Genomic DNA, 17049 nt, shown 5'->3' with positions numbered 1-17049 from the left:
AAGATACAGAAAATAGCCCTTGGGACACTCAGATACGCTATGTGCTAAGCACTGTAATGGAGGTGTTACATTCAAGTAAAGGGAAGGAAATTTGGAGAACAACTACTCAAACAAAGTAAGAGTTTCTGGGAAGAATATGGACCTTTGCATGAAAAATTAAACCATAAAACTTGTCTGTCTGACTCTCTGAAGGCAGGAGAATGCAATCAAGGAATTCTGAGAAGAGAAATGATGGCTACCAAGAGGCTGTGTTTCCAGCTCAGAACCAAAGCTTCCCACGCTGCTGTAACAAAGTCCCACATAGTCACTTCCTCAGGGACATGGTGTGGTGGGGGCAAAGCTGTCTTATGTCTTGGACGTGGACAGCTCGGTTCTTGGCCAAGGTCACCCTACAAGGGCAAGCAGAAGCTTGAGATAATGGAGTGGAAAATAATATGGGTCTGAGAAATTTCATGCAAATTAAAATTAATAAAACGTATCTCACTGATGAGTCTCATGACTGTGTTCCAGATTACTGCACTTTCCGGAAAACATGTTGTTTTTTTTGCCCAAACAGCGTCCTCGAATTTGACTTCCTAACATATGCTCCAGCCTTTTTTTTATTTCCACCTGTCACATTCTCACTCAAAGAGTGCAGTCTTGCCACCCCTGAGAATGTTGCAATGAGTGATTCAGAAAGAGCGGGTTCCAAAAGAGACACCTGCAGAAGGTGTGGAGCTGCTGGTGTGTGTGGTTCCCCCAGGAAAGTGCTTTGAGGACAACAGCTGTTTCTTGGGTGCATTTCTCTGCAGTGTGGCTCTTAGATGGTTGTGTGGCCTTACTGTCACACCCATAGCGATGCCTTTAAGGCTTATGTAACTATATGTTTTCGTTCTTTTAATCCATCAGTGGAAAAGAGCAATGGAATGGAAGAGACTCTGATAATGTGCTGAAAGGATTGTTGTTAAGTTGTTAACTTATTTTTTAATCATTGACTAAAATGAGCAGTAGGGTATTAAGGCAAAAAGAAGAGATGGGGAAGGGAATTCATGTTCTTTTCTTTGATTAGAAAGGAAACAAAGTATGTCCCTTTTGGCATTGATAGAAAATGCCATTTTAACCTAGTCATCCCCCCAGTTCTTGTTGCCATCATTGGAAAAGGCTGTCTCACATGAGTTTGTCTCTCAGCTCTCTGAGAAAATATTCCACCCCTCTCCCTGTAAGAGCACCACCGATAGCACCAAAACCTTCCCGACAAATGAAAATAAAACTCAAGACTATAAAATTGGCTTTATTGTATTTGCTGTCATTTCACAGATTAGAGTGATTCCATGTATATATATAAAGAAAAGATGATGGAGATACAATAAAAACAGGAAACGGTTTGACAAACAGAGGTATGAATCTGTAGATTGTAAAAGTACATATTTAAAGCTGAGTTGTCAGAGCATGACGGGGCTCAGCAGTGACGGGGTACACACATATTGGTTAGTCTGAGATTTCTAATATGTCCCAAAGAGTAGCTCAACCTTAAGAAACACGTCACTATTATGCTAAAGCAAATTTAGGCTGAAGACTAGTTTAAAAATTGGAGGAAAACAAGAACACGCATCTGGTAGCATGGTTTAGTGATCAGATGGAGTGCTATATATAGCAAGGGAGTGAAGTGTGATGGAGATTTTGGTAAACGCACACCGCCAGGACTTACAAGTAGTGGGACTATTTGCTCGTAAAATCTGCATGTCACGTGGGATTTCCACCTTCATAACATTCCTGTGAATTTCATTAAGTCGTATTTTGGAGCGGGTCCTTTTGGAATGGAGATGACTGTTTACTAAAGCATTCTTTTTTGTAACTTACAATTCCATGACACCCTGCAGAAATAATTCTTCAAAAATAGATCCAAGTTGGCTGTCATCCTGATGACAGCCTTCCTCTCCTGATGGCTGTTTAATACTCTGTGTCAGCACACAAACACAGCTTCCTCTCATGATCTGGAAGTTTGTTTTTGTAAAAAGTCCCTGATACAGTCATACTTCCTGCAATGATTTGCTTTAATACAACATCCTTAGTCTTAAGATTTGATTGCAGATGAAAGAATATGGTTAAATTAGAGTAAATGAAAAACAATCATTCCTTTGAACTCCCCTCCAATCACATTCTTGGAAGCTCTTTACTTTTTCAGGAATATTAAGGACATTTGCAATAATAAGAATAATAAGCCAAGAGCTCACATTTATTAGCTCAGAATTAACTTCTGATTTTTTTTTTAAGAGAATAGGTACTGTGTAATCTATTGTAGTAGCTCCATTGGAGTCTAATCTTAGGTGGTTTCTACCTTTAACTTGAATATTTTTGAGGGATGAAATTGGACATCTTATGTGGGTGGAAAGGCATGGATACTAGATAAGATTTTGGCCTTGAATAAAGATCATAGTTAAGTACTATCTCATAAGATGTGAGCTGCTAAACAAAAAAACTTGGTGATGGACTTTTAGGTTGATGCCTTCATCTTTGGTTTTGCCCATCCAGCGCTGGTTAGGAATACAAAACCACTGGCCTGATTCTCTAACGGGTTGGGAATCAGGGCTTCTGTGCACCATGTAGAGGAAGACTTGGAGCTGCAACCTTTCCATGAAGGACAGGCTCAAAGAGGTCGCTGCTCCAGGCTGCACAAAATGTACCAAAGTTCCCTGCATTTGGCTGAAATTTACTTGTACTAGATTTACGGCCTTTACCTCCCTTTGTGACATCTTTGGCATTTATACTCATGTCCGTTGGGCCCTTCGACTTCTACAGCCAATTCTTGTGATTTTATTAGGAATTAATTATCAACTCCAATCAACAGCTCTTTCTTCGTCTTTTCTTTTTACGCACTAGTAACATACTAAATGAAAAATAAGAATTCCTGTCCCCAGTTTTTAGGCATCTAAATGTTCACAAATTATTAATTCGGGTTGATTATTTTTAACCCGCAGGATTTACATGACTTGACAGAGTGGGCAGCAAAGAAGATGAACAGTCAACCAACCATATGTCAAGTTGCAAGGAAACAGAGCCTAACAGGAGAACTGACAGAGGATGAAGATGAAATCAAATGGGTAGAGCTTTATTTCTACCTCCTGTTTATTTTTCATTAAGTGGCTAGGTGAAGAACTTGGGGAAAAAGCTGGACAAAACCCATCAGTGTTTCTTAAAGGCTAGGAAAATGGCTACTCCTGGAATCCAGAAGAAAACGTTGACACAATCTGTTGTAATGCAAGAACGAATGACCAAATTCTCCCCTGCAAAGAAATTCTTTTCCACTAACAGAAGTCTTCTTATGTGGAAGTCTAGTTGACCAACTATTAGTTTTTATTTTTTACACATTTCTCACTGCCTTCCTTACTCTGAAGATAAAGACTTTGTTTCAGATTTCTTTTAGAAAATCAAAACAACACAACAATAAAAACAAAATCTACTGACAAACACTAATGCCTCAAGAAGTTAAGTAAATCCTTTATTCTTTAAAATTCCAATTAAATTCTAATTATACTGTTTCATTGCAAATTCTCACCCTGGAGATTTGAACTCTGTTCATAAAGCAGCTTACTCTGAGAGCAAATCTATTCATTACTGTTCACAGACCCAAGGACCAGTTGGTAGATCATTCTGATTAAAGATAAACTGAAATTCACAAAAGGCAAAATGTATGTACTCAATCAGTTAGAAGGGAAGTGTTAAGGTTTAGACCTTCAAGAGTAAGTCTTCCCAGCGGAAAAAAACTTAAGTGCACCTTAAGCCTATGCAAAGTCGAATGCTGGAAGTGGAGTACACACTACGGAACGTGGAAATCAAGACTTGAAATGCTAATCCCTTTCATTTAGAAGAAAATCCCATCCCAGAAAACTATGATAAAATAACTTGCATTCAAAACTAGTCATTTCAAATATTTCCCTGATAAAATCTAGCAAGAAGAAAAGTCCAGACTGAGAGACTAAAAGGTTTCTTTATGCAAATGGTTGGATGTCTGACCCTTTGACCACAGTGACCAAATATAGAACCAAGCCCAAGGATGAGGGGGATCCTTGCAAAGGAGCTACCATGCAAAGGCCTCGTGTCTTCCTAGCTTTGCTTTTCTCTTTTCTTCTTTCTCCAGATGGCGTATGAGTACTGAGGATCTAAGCAAGGGAGAAAGATTCATACTGGAGCAGGTGTCGTTTTTCATATGTCTTAACATTTTTTTTTATGGAAATGTAGTTAGTTCACAATGCTGTATTAATTTCTGGTGCACAGAATAGTGATTCAGTTGTGCATATATCCTTTTTATATGTCTTAATTACATTTTGATGGGATTGAAATCAGTCAATTAAAATTGAAAGCTTGATTTAAAGAAAAATAAAACGAATGTTTAAATTCATTTAAATACCTGGTCCACTAACCAAAGACGGCTTGTGACTGTCAACGAGTAAATATTTGCTATGCTGTCTGGGGCCATTGGCTGCTGGGTACCAAGTAATTACAATATATTTTATTATTGAAATAAAACACGGCTTGCAGATTATACTGATTTGCTTGCTGCTTTTTGTGATTTCTCAAATAGAACACAACATTTTCAAATGGTCTCACTGAGATCTGATGCACTGGAAATGCTACAAAATGCAAACAAAAACTTTTTTGGGGGTCAAAACACCCTGTTAGTTTGACAATTCTTAGTTGGGTGTTAAGCATGAATCTGTTTCAGTCAGAGTCATGTCCAAATATAATCAAATAATTCTGCCACCTGAATCCTTTTGTTAGCACATTAACACAAGAGGATTTTGTACAAAGTAATAATAAGTAAGTGTGCCTGGAAAATGCTATTTTCAAACTGGACATAACTTTTGAGCTATTTATTGAATATTGTGTTATAATATGATTTAATGACCTGTACAAATATTGGATTTTAAGGCACTGCATATTTATTTTGTGTGTAGTGCAAGAGATCAGATGATCAAGTCTTCCAAATTTGGCCAAAATAAATACGCTAAATCAACACACAAAAAGATTTCTCAATCTTATGCTACATCTTTGCACGATATACAAGAATGCAAGATTCCTAAGCTTGATCACAGTCAAATCAGCACACCTCTAAATATTGTGAAAAAAAATTTAGTTGTGCAACAGAAAAACTGTAAACATGCCTGTGGCATTATTTTCCTATCATATTATACAATAAAAAAAAAGGTTTAATAACTAAAAGAACTAATATCTATCTACACTAATTTGATTTTTTAAGAGAATGAAGATCTAAAACAATCTGCCATAAAATCATCAATAGAAAATAAAAACCTTCCTGAATAATTAAAGATAATAACCTCTTGTGCATTGAGATTGTTTCTTTAAACCTTTACAACTTAACCCCCATTATTCTTACACCTGCATTAAATGTTCAGTACCAGGTCAGAGGTCTTAGCCACATTTTCTGTTAGTGGAAGGACACTTGAAAACATGTTAACATCATGATGTGACCAGATGTGCTGTAATGCAGAGCATCATTTCACTGATAATCGGAATCCAGATTCCTTGCCCCTTCTTCTCTGAGTCCCGGTGTTCCGGTTCTTGTAGAACAAAATATAGTAAGCAAACTTGTTGAGGACTCGCTCTGTTAATCACAAAGGTCTTCATGGATGTTTCCGTCATTCGGGTTGAAGAGCCAGGGCACGCATCCCTCTGTGTGGGGGTTTGTGTGCAGGTCTGTAGGTACACATTTGTGGGCTCACGGGTACCTCTGCGTGGTGCCTACGCACTTACTTCCCGTTCTTCTGGAGTGAATACACAGATCTGTCCTGGTTTGAATGAAACGAAAACTCATCTTTTGCACCTTTAGCCAATCCATCCCATGTATTCTCTTTCCCAAAGAAATGCTGGGTGTCTGGCCCCTAAATTCAACCAAAGGCAAAATGTTACCTCTGTTAACACGGAGTTGTAAGAGATTTATTTAAATACTGAGGGCATCTTTTACATGATATCAGATTATGAAATTTTGTTCACGCTTCAAAGAGTCCTCTGCATTTCAATTCCTTATCCTCAGCTCCTCTTGTTCCTCACGGCCCCGACCAACCATATGAGCTTTCACATATGAGCAAATTTCTGACTGTTATGCAGCTTAACTTTTCTCTCCTGTAATCAACAAACATGTACTTAGCATGAGAGGGACAGCCATTACTCCCAAGAGCATTATTTTGTTCTTGGAATGTCTGTGGCAGCTCCTTTGTGGACAAGGTATTCTAATGGATAAAGAATGAATGGCTGAAAGGAATATTGACCCATGATAATGAACTGGAGAAAGGACAGGTCCGTCCAGAGTCCCCTGGCTTCAGAAAGTTACTTTGAAAACATTGTCCAGAGTAGAGATTTTCAAACTTCCATTTTTACATGAATCACTTAGGGGTCTTGTTAAGATGCAGAGCCTGATTCCCCAAGTCCGGGTGGGGCTAAGTGCCTAATAAACTCCTGAATGGTGCTGATGCTGCTGGTCTGCGAACCGCAGTTTGAAAAGGAAGAGTCTAGTATATTCCAACAAAAGCATGAGTGTGAGCCATCACATCAGCTCCATTTGCACGTGTTTTCATAACTGTTAATTCCTGATTCAATCAATTTCACTCTGTGTAATTAAAGTCACTGAAAAAGGTAAAAATGGAATTATTATATGTTGTGGGTGCAGAGTCCGTCTGCCCCTTTGTATGTATTATCAGATAGCCTCCATTATAAATCACATTTTCGCTGCTTAAAAAAAAGGGTTTGTTTTGAAACAAAGATATAAGTGGATACTGAACCACATTTCACCTCTCGGCTGGAACATCTTTGATACTTAGAATGAATAAATACCTTGTACTTTATATAGAAATGCCTTTCCTTTCCATATCAGCCTTGAGAAAGTTCTATCCACCCAGCAGGACATTGTTTCAATTGCCTTCCACTGAGTTCTTTGGGAGGCAGCCCCATTTTAGAAAATTTGAATTTGGGGAGTTGGTTTCAGACAAAGCGTTAAAAAGAAAGGAACCCTCTCAGACGTGGAAATGCTTGTTTTCCCTCCAGATCAAAGGAAAAGGTCTGTACGTCTGCACAGTTTTTCAGAGCATGTCCACACATTTTCCTTTTTGAGGTGACTTTTGCTTTTGCAGGGAGCCCAGACATGGAAGCAGCCTGGAGTTAAGCTGAGGGGACATCACTGCCATCAGACATTGCTCTGCTGCAGCAAAAGAGTCCTCAGTTCCCTTTCCCTCTGATCTTCCTGCCTGTACTTCTCCTCAAGTTTCTGCTTCTCAGAATCTGCACAGTAAGAGATGCAATTTGAGCTCTTCCGGATCTGTTCAAACTGACTGAAGTCAGCCACGTACTTGCCGTTTTTGGAGAGAGAAACCACAGGCACAAACTCAAAGCCCCAGTAGATCTCCTCCGGGATGTAAGATGTGCGGCTCTGGCAGACGGCGCTGGTGGACTCCACGGTGGCGTTGAGAAGGACCACAAGCTCAAACTCCTTCTCCTTGAGGTTCTGGGGGGTGAGGTCCCTCAGGGGGCTGGTCTCATCCAGCACGTGGTAGAAGGTCATGGGCAAGATGAGGAAGGGGCTCTCGGAAGAGGAGTCCACGTGGAATTTGACGGTGGCCTGGTTGAGGAGGATCCGCTCGCCCTCCTTGGTGACGTGGGTCTGCAGGAGCTTGCCCGAGAGCTGGCACTGAATCAGGAGGCTCTTCCTCATGTTGGCCACCTGGATCACCAAGCACAGCTTCCCATTGTGCTTGGTGATGACAGCGCAGTGGCTGAACTTGATGGTCTCCGCCCGCTTCTTGGGTCTCGCGATTTTGGCCAGGAAGGTGCCCGTGATGAAGATCTCAATCAAGGTCGTGATGACCAGCTGAGCCACCAGCAGGAAGATGGCATGAGGGCATTCCTCCGTGATGGAGCGGACGCCGTAGCCGATGGTCGTCTGGGATTCCAGTGAAAAGAGGAATGCCCCCGTGAGGGAGTCCACTTTCATGATGCAGGGGGTGCGGTTTGAAGAGTGCCCACTGGGCTCTAGGTCCCCATGAATGAAGGCGATGGCATAGTAGATCACTCCAAAAAGGAACCAGGTCATCACGAAGGTGGCAGCAAACAGGGTGAGCTTGTATCTCCACTTCATGTCAATGACAGTGGTCCACAGGTCTTGGAGGTAAAGCAAGTATATGCCATCCACTTTGTCAATTCGCACGTTGCTGTGTCCACTCTTGGACATGACTCGGGGTCTGCTGGTCTTGAGGCCAGCTCCCATCGTGGGCTTCACCAGGGGAGGACTGGACATGCCAACATGGATGGCTTCCATTGTCGGACTCCTGGGACCACCTAAGGAAATGACAGACGAAGACTTTCCATTACTACTTTGGGTGGTAGAAAGTCCAGAAAATAGAAACAGGACACTCATGTGAAATAAGTATGAATGCACATGGACATTTACAAGAAAGAAGAATTCTGAAGGCAATACTAATCAACTTGTTCTTGGGGAAGGCAGTAGGGTGGCATAAAGAACAGAGACTCTGGAGACAAGCAAACCTGGGTTAAATGCTGACTCCACAACTTATCTGCTGTGTGACCCGGGGCCATCTATTTAACCTCTCTGGACCTCAGCTTCCTAATCTTTAAAATGGGAATAAAGCTCACTTTTCAGGGGTTTTGTGATGGTTAAATGAGATAATGGCCATAAAGTGTCAAAACAGAGCTTCATGCTCAAAAAAATGATGCTAATCTTCTCTTTGTGGTATCACACTCACAGGCATTTACCCCACAGGGTACTAGGAATATTTCTATATGTTCAGCTATCATGGATTTCCAGCAACAGAAAACTTAAGAATAAGTTGACTGAGCCTAGGGCCAGGACTGATGAAACTAAAGAGTGCCATCCATAAGATAATTCTTGACACAGCAATGGAGAACGTTAACACAAATTTTAAAATCTTGGATAGTAATAGTAAAAATTTTTTAAAAGCTACCCTTTTGCAAGATGTTTCCTGTATTAGCAATTCATTATTTTCCCTAATCCAATGAATAATTTGGAGTCCATGACCTTTCCTAGTTCTTGATTACAGTGGAAAAGATTAAGTTATCAAACACCCCCAAACAGAGTGACTAATTAAGCTTTGTTAATGGCTTGATTGATAGGCTGGTTATTCTTGGAAAAGTGTTACCAGCATACAATATTAGATGTGACATTTAGGAATGGCAAAAAAATTCTGCCTTACTTCTTTTGAGCTAAGTCGAACCAGCGTAGGAATCTATTTTAAAGAGCTAATGAACAAGTAAGTAAAAACAGGCATCTGACATTGTAGCAGAACAGACCTACCTAGAAGCAGCGCTCGGCTCCCACGCTGAGCCCCAGAGAGGGCTCTGCCTGCGTGAACAGTCAGGAGCAGGCTGGGGTCAGGCCATGCAGCATCTTATAGTGCCTGCCTGATGACTTAGCTCAAATAACCCCTACATTCCTTGGAAAAGATAATGTGAGTGATTACAGGGTAACTCAACCTGGTTGGTGTGTTTTTTTCCACCTCACTGGTATTTTTAAGAATAATAATAAAAGACATTCCCTCCTTTACAAAGGAACTGGTAGAAAGTGGTCTGTGATTCATGCAACAATCTTTGCTGTTAGAGCAGTGTTATCTCAGTAGAAGTTTTGAACATAATCCTCTGGGCAAATCCCTTCTAGGAATCTGAAACTGTATCCGTTAGAGGCTAACGATTTCTTGACAGTGCAGTGGATCTGTTGGGCTTTTTCATTTTCCTCTTACGTTAGTAAGAATGTGTCATTTACTGACCTCCCCTTGAAATGATTTTTTTTCCCCCTAGAGAGGAGAGTCACTTTTTCATTTTCATCACAAAGAAGGGCCATCAGTTATTTGGAATTCATTTTACTTGCTGAAGCCTATTTCATTTATTTGGGGATTCATTTAGAAGAAAAGTACAGGATATAATTTAGTGTGGGCTTTGTCAGACCCTCAGCAGGACTTCTTAGTAATCAGGAGGAAAGCAACCATGATGAAAGTTTGGAAACAAAAGCCCAAGTACGTAGTCAAGCTCAGAACACGGGCACTGCCAAAGTCAAATGCAGCTTATTGACAAGTAATTGCATGCACTTTAAAAAAAAAAAAAAAAAAGGAAAGAAACTGCCAGGGGAAAGTGCATGCCATTCAATCCATGGAAACAAAAACAGAGGATTAAGTTTTTGTATGTGAATGATGCACAAGTGTCCTGCGGCACCAGCAAAGCTCCAGGCTCAGCCTTCCGCCAGGTTCTGGAAAGCTTGGCTCTGCTTACATGAAGGCAGTGCAGTGACGCTTCTGCTTCAACCTCTTTCAAAGAGGCAACAAGCCAGGTTCGAGGTGAGCTGGATCTCTTCCCTGTTTTTGCTGAAAGCTCTTGTGCAGCATTTCTGCGCATCTAGTGTTGGCATCAAGGACACCAATGGCTATTGAAGATGGCGGTCGGAAGTGGGGGAATAAGACCCAGAGCCTCTCATGGGGGGCGGGGGCCTTGGGATGAGCATCTCTCTGTGGAAAGAGCTACTGGCGGACAGCACTCGAAGGGTAGCCGCCTACTCCCTCCCTCTCAACACCCTGTGCCCTCAGAGCTGTGAACGACCTGGTTACTCACTCAGCAGGTCAGGTGGCGTCTTCTTCAAGGCAAGTGGGACGTCCTCGCTCCCCTTCACCCGCCTGGCTACCCTGGGACTCTGCTACTGCCTGAAAGAGAGAGGGACACGTGGAGTTCACAGGTGTTGAGTAAGAAACTGACCCAGTGAAGTGATCCCGACTGATTCCCCCAGGGGCTGGGGCCCCGGCTTTCCCCTCCAGTCCCTGCAATCTGGCCTGGTGCCCAGAGGAGGAAAAGGCCCAGAGGCTGCTTCAGGAATGAGGTTGAAGCCCCAGCCACAGCCTTCCCTGTGGAATTCCCACCCTCTGGACGGAGCTCAGTAGTGAAACACCTTGGAAAGAGTGGGTTAACTCACCCCCACTGAGGCCCACTATCAACTGACCGGCAATCAAGGAGGCAGGAAGAGGAAGTTCAGGGGAAGTAAACAGTGACCACTGGGAGGGAAGCGTCTAGAATATTTTTACCGCCTGTGGAAATGCATTATTACTGTTGAGTCAGAGACCATTAGAGTTGAAAGGACCGTCAAATCCAAGGCATCTGACGCAAATTTTTCAAACGAGGAGACCTAGGAGGTTGCAGTGACTTGTCTCCGTCACACAGAAGGTCCATGGCAGCAGGAAAGAGGTCCAAAGTCTTTGGAAGCTAGACCAGTGTTCTTGTCAGTACACCGCAAACCCCTCCTAAACCTCCAGAATTTAATGCAATCTGTTCTAAATCCAGTAGGTTCTTTTACATCCTACTTTTCTGAAATACTCCTTCCTAAACTCTGTCACTCTATCTATCTGTCTGTCTGTCTGTCTATCTATCTATCTATCTATCTATCTATCTATCTATCTATCTATCCATCCATCTATTTTATCTATCTCCCCACATTTTTATCTGTCTTACACACAGAAGCATACATTCATCCACACTTCTCTTCTGATCCACCAATATTGTAAGTAATTACAACAATTTTCTTTTATCATTTAAGTTGTCTTGATTATCAACGCATATAACATCTTATTTACTAGACCCTCCCAGTGTGTTCACAGTATGTTTGGCAAATGACCTCTACATCATCGCTGTATCAAGACCCTTAATCTCCTTCTTTGCACCTGTTTTATCACTTACATTTCATTATATGCTGTTAATTTATAGTATCTTTCCTCAGCAGACTTCTTTACTTCATATAATTTTATGTTACTGCTTGAGATTTTTTCCCTTAGATTCTGCAAACCACTGGGCTTTACTTCTGAAATATTAAGGGACAAGAACAGTTTCCCAAAAGTGAAGGGTGGAAAGAAGAATAAAAGATATTTTCTTCTAATTTTCCCTCTCTTAATCCTGCAAATGAGCAATATTCCATACGAGCCATTAGTAGTTTTCTTTCGCCTCTGGAAATTGTGTTTATTTCTCCAGTTTTCATTATGTGATTCCTACAGGTGGGTTGGGACTAATTCTTAGAATGGCGATATCCTTATTGAAGTGAAGTCCTTGAAACTATTGCCTAGAGAGGTCAACGTTACTCTCTCCTGTTTCAAGCCAATGGCATACACGTGACATGAAGTCACTTAGCGCTTATGCCGTGTAACACTTGTTTTCTGGAGATAAAGGGAACACAGACACAAACACACTCTGGAAACAGAACTAAACAGTAGGCACACTGAAATAGACACTTGTCTGTATGAAAAACCACACTACCCGTGCTGGGGATAAAACAATGAAAGCAGAAAAGAAATGGAAAGGGAGTTCCCATCACCATCCTCAGGAGGGAAAAGTTCTGTCCAAGAAAGGAGAACGGAGGTCAAAGAAATCAGCCGCTGCGAGCTGGAGCGCACTGCCTTGTCAGAGGGAATCAGCCCATAAATGGCCAGAGAGCCCCTGGCCAGTTAGGAGAAATCTATGTGCAAATAATAAGCAAGAACAGAGTCAGGATAGAGCCAGAAATGCTCTGAAGCGGGAAGGATCCGAATAAATAACAACGACAGTAAGAAAACAGATTCAGATTAGTGAGAAGAATCATGAAGCTTCAGGTCACTAGTGACAATCTTCATCACCACACACAGGTAACCCGAGAGCACCGCGCACCAGCCAGTCTTCCACGTGCTTTCCACGTGTGAACGCCATGAGCTCTCCTGCCAGCCCTGAGAGACCAGTACCATCATCTCATCATCGTCCCCGTGAGGAGGAAACGGAGCCACAGAGAGATGACATGACCCACCCAAGTTCTCAACAGTGGGCGCGTGGCAGTGGTGTCCCTGAGAACCCCCGTGCCCACGCTCTCCACCGCCCTGACCAAGATGCTCAAACTCAAGCTGCGTCAGAACCACCTGGAAGGCTTGGAGTGTCTGACTCAGTAGGTTTGGGGTGGAGCCCAAAAACGTGCATGTCCAGAAAGTTCCCAGGTGATGCCCCTGCGCCAGGAACACACACTGAGAACCACCATGCTGCGATGCTGATGTCGGATCATATCAGCAGCTTAGCAGCTGTTCTTGCTTGATGAATGTCCTGCTCTCTCACCTCCCCTTAGCACTGGAAAATAACACTGTTGCAAGTAGACATGGAGAACATCTGTGTATTACTTTTCAGAAACATCTAGTCTCCGCCATCCTTCTAGGTAAATGACTGCCAATGACAGTGGCCGAAGACTAAGTACTAATTTTTCTTCAGTACATACAAAGTATGTAATTACCTGCTGTAATATTTATCAAAAATGAATTGGTTTAATGGAGACTCACTGAAAAATACTTTATGAAAACTTAACAATAAAAGATTGTGTCCATGTTTGCACTTATGTGCAAACATTAAACCTTTCGATGAGGAGTTAAGACTACAGATGTCTCCACTGATAGGTCTCCTTATTCTTTTTTTCAATTTTTTTTTTCTTTTTTTCAATTGAAATATATAGTCAGTTTACAATGCTGTATCAGCTTCTGATCTACAGCATAATGTTTCAGTCAATATACAATAAGCATTAACTTTTTAAAGCAGCAATATATGGTGAATCTGATCAAAACTGTAACATATTATTTATATGTATTATATAAATGTCATAGAAATATTATGTTATAAGATATGTAAACATTATATATTATAAAATTTATGTTATATAACATTCACAGTAAATATATAGATATTATGATACATTATTTATATGATACTGAGTCTATATTATAAAATAATATAAATAATTCTAGTGGAAATATTAGCCAAAATTAAGCACAGACGAATCTTTAGTTTCACAATAGACTTTTACCCACTTTTACTAGCCAACCTGTGTTTATAGGGTATCTAACTCTCAACATTGAGATAATCCAGCTAACTTCCATATGATGCTTGGTTACTAAAAAAAAAAATGTATGATTTAAGAATATTTTCTTTCCCTCTAGTTAGTACAATACTGAGAACTTCTAAAAACTTAAGAGCTCTGTTGAGTCAAATTTGAGAAGTTTTCAGTTTGCATGTCCTTGGAAAATCTTGTGTGTTCCATGGTGGGCTAACACATAGAAAAATAATTTTAAAAAGTGGGGGGCAGCAGCTCCCCAAACCTGGAGTTTCTCAACCAGGCCCCAGGTGATGTCATTCCACGTACCTTCAAATGGAGCAGTGAGGCCTGGACGAACGAAACCCAAATCCAACCACAACTCTGGGCTTCCAGACTAAAATTAGAACGCGAGGGACTCTGACTTTAAAGCTCTGGCCAAACAGCTTCCTGTTTGTAAGAAAAGTCGCTTGAAAAGCTTTCTTGGATGTCAAATATTTCTGACAAAACAGGTTTTACTGATGATCTCTCTCTTTGCTGCAAATCCAAAGTAGCTGGATGACATTTCGCTTGAAGGGTACACGGGTTTAAACATTAAGTAGAAAAAAGTGCTTGACAAGAATGTATTTGGGGTTGACTGAACTCAAAAGGTTGAAAAATGATGGAAAATAAACTCAGTGAGGCTTAGCTCTCCTTCCTTTGGATCCTGTGACTGGGGCCACACGCACACGCGCCGGGGCCTTTGGCTTTGGCCTTGCGCCATCCTCCACCTCGCTCTTCATAGCAGTCTCGGATTCGCTTCAACGGCTGTGTTCCCTGTTCTTAATCCACTTCTTGACTCCATCAGTGTCAGCTGAGGACACAACGGCTTTGCCCAGGCGGCCTCAGAAGCAGCCATGTTCACTGGAGGAGAACAAGGTGGCCAAGGCTGACTCTCAGTGGATTCCAAAGGGTGGCCCTTTGGTTTTATCTGCTGGAGAAATCACTCTTTCCATCTGCAAACCCATGTTATGTCTCAGGCCACTGAGGGCTGAGGATGGCTAGAAGGAGGGGCAGCTTCTGGGAGGCTGTGGATTGGGATATTCTTCCCCGTGAGAAATGAGAGGCTCTGACGGGAAGCACCAGTCAAGTCGGGCCAGTTCACAGCCTAGTGTCCTCTTTCCTAATGTTTTGAAGATATGAACTTGGAACCCCGTTGGTAGAGCCGTGGTCATTTGTGGTTGTTGTGGTTGGCTGTTGCTTCCACTTGCTAGCTGCCCCTTCTCTGCTGGATCCCTCCAAAAGAATCCCTCCCTGGGCTTGTCCCTGCCAGGGAGTATGTTTCCACCCTTTTGTGTCAGATGCGGTCATGTGACTGCTTCAGCCAATGAAGTGTGAGCCGCAGTAACTCAAGCCTCACCTGGACAAAGGTGTGAGAATGGCTCGATTCTGCCACTGATCTCGGGTGAGGCTAGATAGGGCTGTTCCTTCCTTTGGATGGTGGGAGGAGGGAGACACTTGGAGCTAAGCTACAGCTGAGCCAAAGCTGACTTGTAACACGGGTGAGGGAAAAAACCCTTGTTGCCATGTTGAATTCTTGGAATTGTTTGTTACGAGGCAAAACCTAGTGAAAGTCTGACTGCAGGGATGGTTTTACTACATCCTTTTGTATGTTAGGATTACCTGCTTGATCTCAAAGGTACTGTATTTACATTACTGTATATAAAATAGATAAACAACAAGGACCCACTGTATAGCACAGGGAACTATATTCAACTTCTTGTAATGTGCCATAATGGAAGAGAAACTGAAAAAATATAAATGTGTGTATATATACAGTTATATATATATCTATCTCTCTCTATATATATATCGCTTTGCTGTACACTGAAACTGACATTCTAAATCAACTACATTTCAATAAAAAAATAAGTTAAAAAAAGCTACTGTATTTAAAGAAAATCTGCAAAGTTTTGAAATATCTCTTAATGTAAACTGCAAATGTTGGTCTATGGCTAAACCCTGAATAGAACAAGAAATACAAATCTAACAAGATTTCAGTGGGAAGAAAGACTTGCCTGATCCCTCAGAACAGCATAGAAAAGGTGAATAATTCTTCTCATGGACTTACTTCTAAATTAGTGCTTGCATTTATCATGATAACTTTGCAGGGCAAGATTTAAGGACCTCAGATTCTGTCGCTCTTACTTCTGTGGAGCAAGAAGCCCTTGGTTAAGGATCTGGTGGCCTCATGACCTGTGATGGCAAACACACCAGGCGAATGTCGATGACGTTATTGTCACTGATAACCTTCATTTGGGATGGGGGTACTTCAAAGGGACCAGGCACCTTTCAAAGCAATTACAGAGGGTATTTTATTTAACCCTTCTCTTTACCTTGTGAAGAAAGTAACTTCTTGGCTTTCTGAGTGAGGAAACTAAGCTTAGACTAGGTAAGTTACCCATGTTTGTAAAGTTAGTACACGGAGGACCTCGCTGGCAAACCAGATCTGTCTGCCCCCATCCCTGTGCACCTCTGTCCTCAAAACGAACTCATGGGGAGCATCTCTTCCAATGACGTGGTGCAATGCAGCATAGAACAGGTTTCCTGCTCATTACGTGTTAGTAGCCCCTATGGAATAAATAGCTGTAATGTATTTATCGCTTATCCTGTGTCAGACCTTATACGAGGTGCTGTATGTTAACTTAACTCTCACTTTGATTCCGAAAGAGGAGTTACTACTATTATTCCTGTATTCCAAGTAAGGAAACTGATGCGCCATAAGGTCTGTTTGAGTCTGTAGTCCTTTCTTCTCACCTCTACAACGCAAGTTCTCCAACGTCAGTGAGTGTCAGAATATTTGGAAGTCTTGAGACACACATGGCCCCACCCAGGGTCTCTGATTCAGTGCGTCTAGAACAGAGCCCAGGAATCTGCACTTCTAGTAAGTCCCCAAGTGATGCTGACGCTGCAGGTCTTGAGACCACACTCTGAGAGCATCGTCCACGCTGTTCACCACTTAGAGTTACACGGAGCGTGTGGGAAATTCACAAGCATGCCAACTGGGTTACCTGAAAGTTCAGTCTCATTGCTTTCAAACAAAGGAATGGACCCCCTGGTGTGACAAGGAAGAGCAAGTCAACGGGGTTAAATATACAAAGATGGCAGCCACTGGGTGAGTTTCCAGCTACCTGGGAAGAGTG

General features: G+C 41.9%; 1 protein-coding gene across 10 annotated transcripts in view; it reads right to left on the bottom strand.

Moving 5' to 3' along the window:
• Positions 1-1254: 1254 nt before the first annotated feature.
• The window catches only part of KCNJ15 (potassium inwardly rectifying channel subfamily J member 15), a 47154-nt gene continuing 31359 nt past the window's right edge, over positions 1255-17049 (bottom strand). For 8 of the 10 annotated variants that reach the window (XM_010998945.3, XM_010998954.3, XM_031459590.2 and 5 more), the window contains 2 exons: positions 10624-10712; positions 1255-8325 (listed from right to left, as the gene is read on the bottom strand). In XM_010998945.3, the coding sequence (XP_010997247.1) occupies positions 7178-8305 (1128 nt within the window). In that variant the 5' untranslated portion in view covers positions 8306-8325; positions 10624-10712 and the 3' untranslated portion in view covers positions 1255-7177. Of the gene's footprint in view, positions 8326-10623; positions 10713-14197; positions 15359-17049 lie in introns of those variants that run through there. The other 2 variants (XM_010998955.3, XM_064475935.1) reach the window with 2 other exon arrangements.

Source organism: Camelus dromedarius, chromosome 2 (assembly GCF_036321535.1).
Source record: "Camelus dromedarius isolate mCamDro1 chromosome 2, mCamDro1.pat, whole genome shotgun sequence".
Classification (NCBI taxonomy): Eukaryota; Metazoa; Chordata; class Mammalia; order Artiodactyla; family Camelidae; genus Camelus; species Camelus dromedarius.
Note: the sequence above shows the minus strand (reverse complement) of the source record. Positions and strands in the feature narration are given on the sequence as shown.